Source organism: Rhagoletis zephyria, unplaced genomic scaffold (genome assembly GCF_001687245.7).
Source record: "Rhagoletis zephyria isolate East Lansing unplaced genomic scaffold, Rhagoletis_zephyria_1.1 Rzeph_scaffold_05320, whole genome shotgun sequence".
Classification (NCBI taxonomy): Eukaryota; Metazoa; Arthropoda; class Insecta; order Diptera; family Tephritidae; genus Rhagoletis; species Rhagoletis zephyria.
The window spans coordinates 11,124-12,842 of record NW_016162403.1 but is presented as its reverse complement, the minus strand read 5'-3'; the positions used below and the strand labels follow the sequence as shown (position 1 = coordinate 12,842).

Here is a 1,719-nt window from a genome sequence, read left to right as displayed (position 1 = left end):
ATTCAGAGCGCTACACAGTTGCTGCCTATTGAAATGAACGTAGCAATGCGTTGTTCAATGTAAAACCTTAAAAATTCTTCCGTGCAAATATTGCAAAAGTGGTATAATAATTCTTAAACCTCAAATTTTTGTGTAGAGTTTCAGATCGAGCACTTTAATTTGGTACACGACTTGTACGATTAGTAGATCGCTGGAAATAAGCGCCTTTCCTTAGACTAATATATAGTAACGATTTGTAATTAATAAAACTGATTTGTTGAATTGGTACACTGTTACNAAACTGAAAGACAGATCCTTAATCAGGGACCCCTACAACACCTGAAAAACAAGTTTCAAGCTAAATCGCGCAATTTTCCAAATTAAGGCCCCTAAATTGAATTTTTCCAACCTGACTCCAGATTCGTAACTAGCTACCCTAAAACCCCGAGAGTGACATTTTTCAAGCCAATCTGATTTATCTTATAAGATTTTGAATTTTGGCCAGTTTTGATCGCTTTCTGACACAGTGCAGCGTTACAAAATACACATATCGGTACCACAAAGTTTTCGATAGTTACTATAGCTTGGCGGCAAATTTGTAATGCCTGTAGTAAGAAAGACCACTGTCAGATATCATAGATTAAAGTTAGGTACAAGATAATTAGGGGGTTCCCAAAATGTTTAACACCTTATAAAACTTTAAGACAGTAAAATTTTACAAGAGATTAAACATAATAATCTTTAAAATAAAAAGAATTAAAAAAACAACTTGTGTCATTTTTTTACATTTTCCTTCGGACTTTCAATTTTATGAGAATCGTCCAAATGTAAAACTTTAAAGCTCAAATTAAATAAAGTATATACAAGGCAGATTTTTTAGGAACAAGCTTTTATTAAAGCTGTGCCCAAAAATGGAAAAAGTTATAAGTTAAAAAAGTAACTTTAAAAAACAATACTTATTTGCAACAAAATGCTTTAGAAGTCAGGTTTGGCTTGCGTCGCGGTTACTTAGAGCCAAATGGTAAGAGGAGGTACTTAAATGACCGGATCTACTTTCATAAATATAACGATAAAAACTACTTGCATAAGTAATTCAATAGAACTCATTCGTAATTGCATAGATTTGAGAAGCATAGCAGGCAATGCTCATTATTTCCTATAAAGCCGTTAATTGAGATTGTACATACAATTTTTCAAGGTTCTTCACTGGCGTGAAAACCTCGGCTTCAATATCCTTTAGAATGTTGTTGTTGAGCATTAAATTTTTTAAGTTTATAAGCCCTTGAAAATCCTTCGTCTCGATCGTAGTAAGATTGTTTGAAAACAAATTCAACCTAATCAGCGAATTCAAATTGTTGAACAAATTATCAGGTATCCGAAAAAGATAATTTTGTTCAAGTAAGAGTTCCCGCAAATTGTTAAGTTTGGAAAATGCATGTTCACCAATCTGTGGAGAAAAGATATTCAGATTTAACTAAAATTAAAAAACAATAATACATTACCTTGGAAATTCGGTTTGTACTTAAATCTAATGTCACTATATGCAGCAGATTTTTGAATAGTTCATTAGATATCGAAGAAATGCGGTTGTTATGAAATATAATGGTTCGAAGGTTTTTTAAGTCCCAGAACAAATCTTCAGAAATCCAAGCTAAGAAAAAAGTGTTAATTAATTTCTTTAGTTTTCGAAGTTGATTATTGTATACATGAGATTGTGCAATGTATTCTGAAAATATGGCT

At 32.0% G+C, this 1,719-nt stretch overlaps 1 protein-coding gene across 1 annotated transcript in view; it reads right to left on the bottom strand.

Annotated features, from left to right (window-relative positions):
* The window catches only part of LOC108371946 (leucine-rich repeat-containing protein 15), a gene marked incomplete at its 5' end in the record, with an annotated part of 38,003 nt that overhangs the window by 30,463 nt on the left and 5,821 nt on the right, over positions 1-1,719 (bottom strand). Inside the window, 2 exons of the mRNA XM_017627564.1 lie at positions 1,167-1,426; positions 1,482-1,630. Of these exons, the coding sequence (XP_017483053.1) occupies positions 1,167-1,426; positions 1,482-1,630 (409 nt within the window). The remainder of the gene's footprint in view (positions 1-1,166; positions 1,427-1,481; positions 1,631-1,719) is intronic.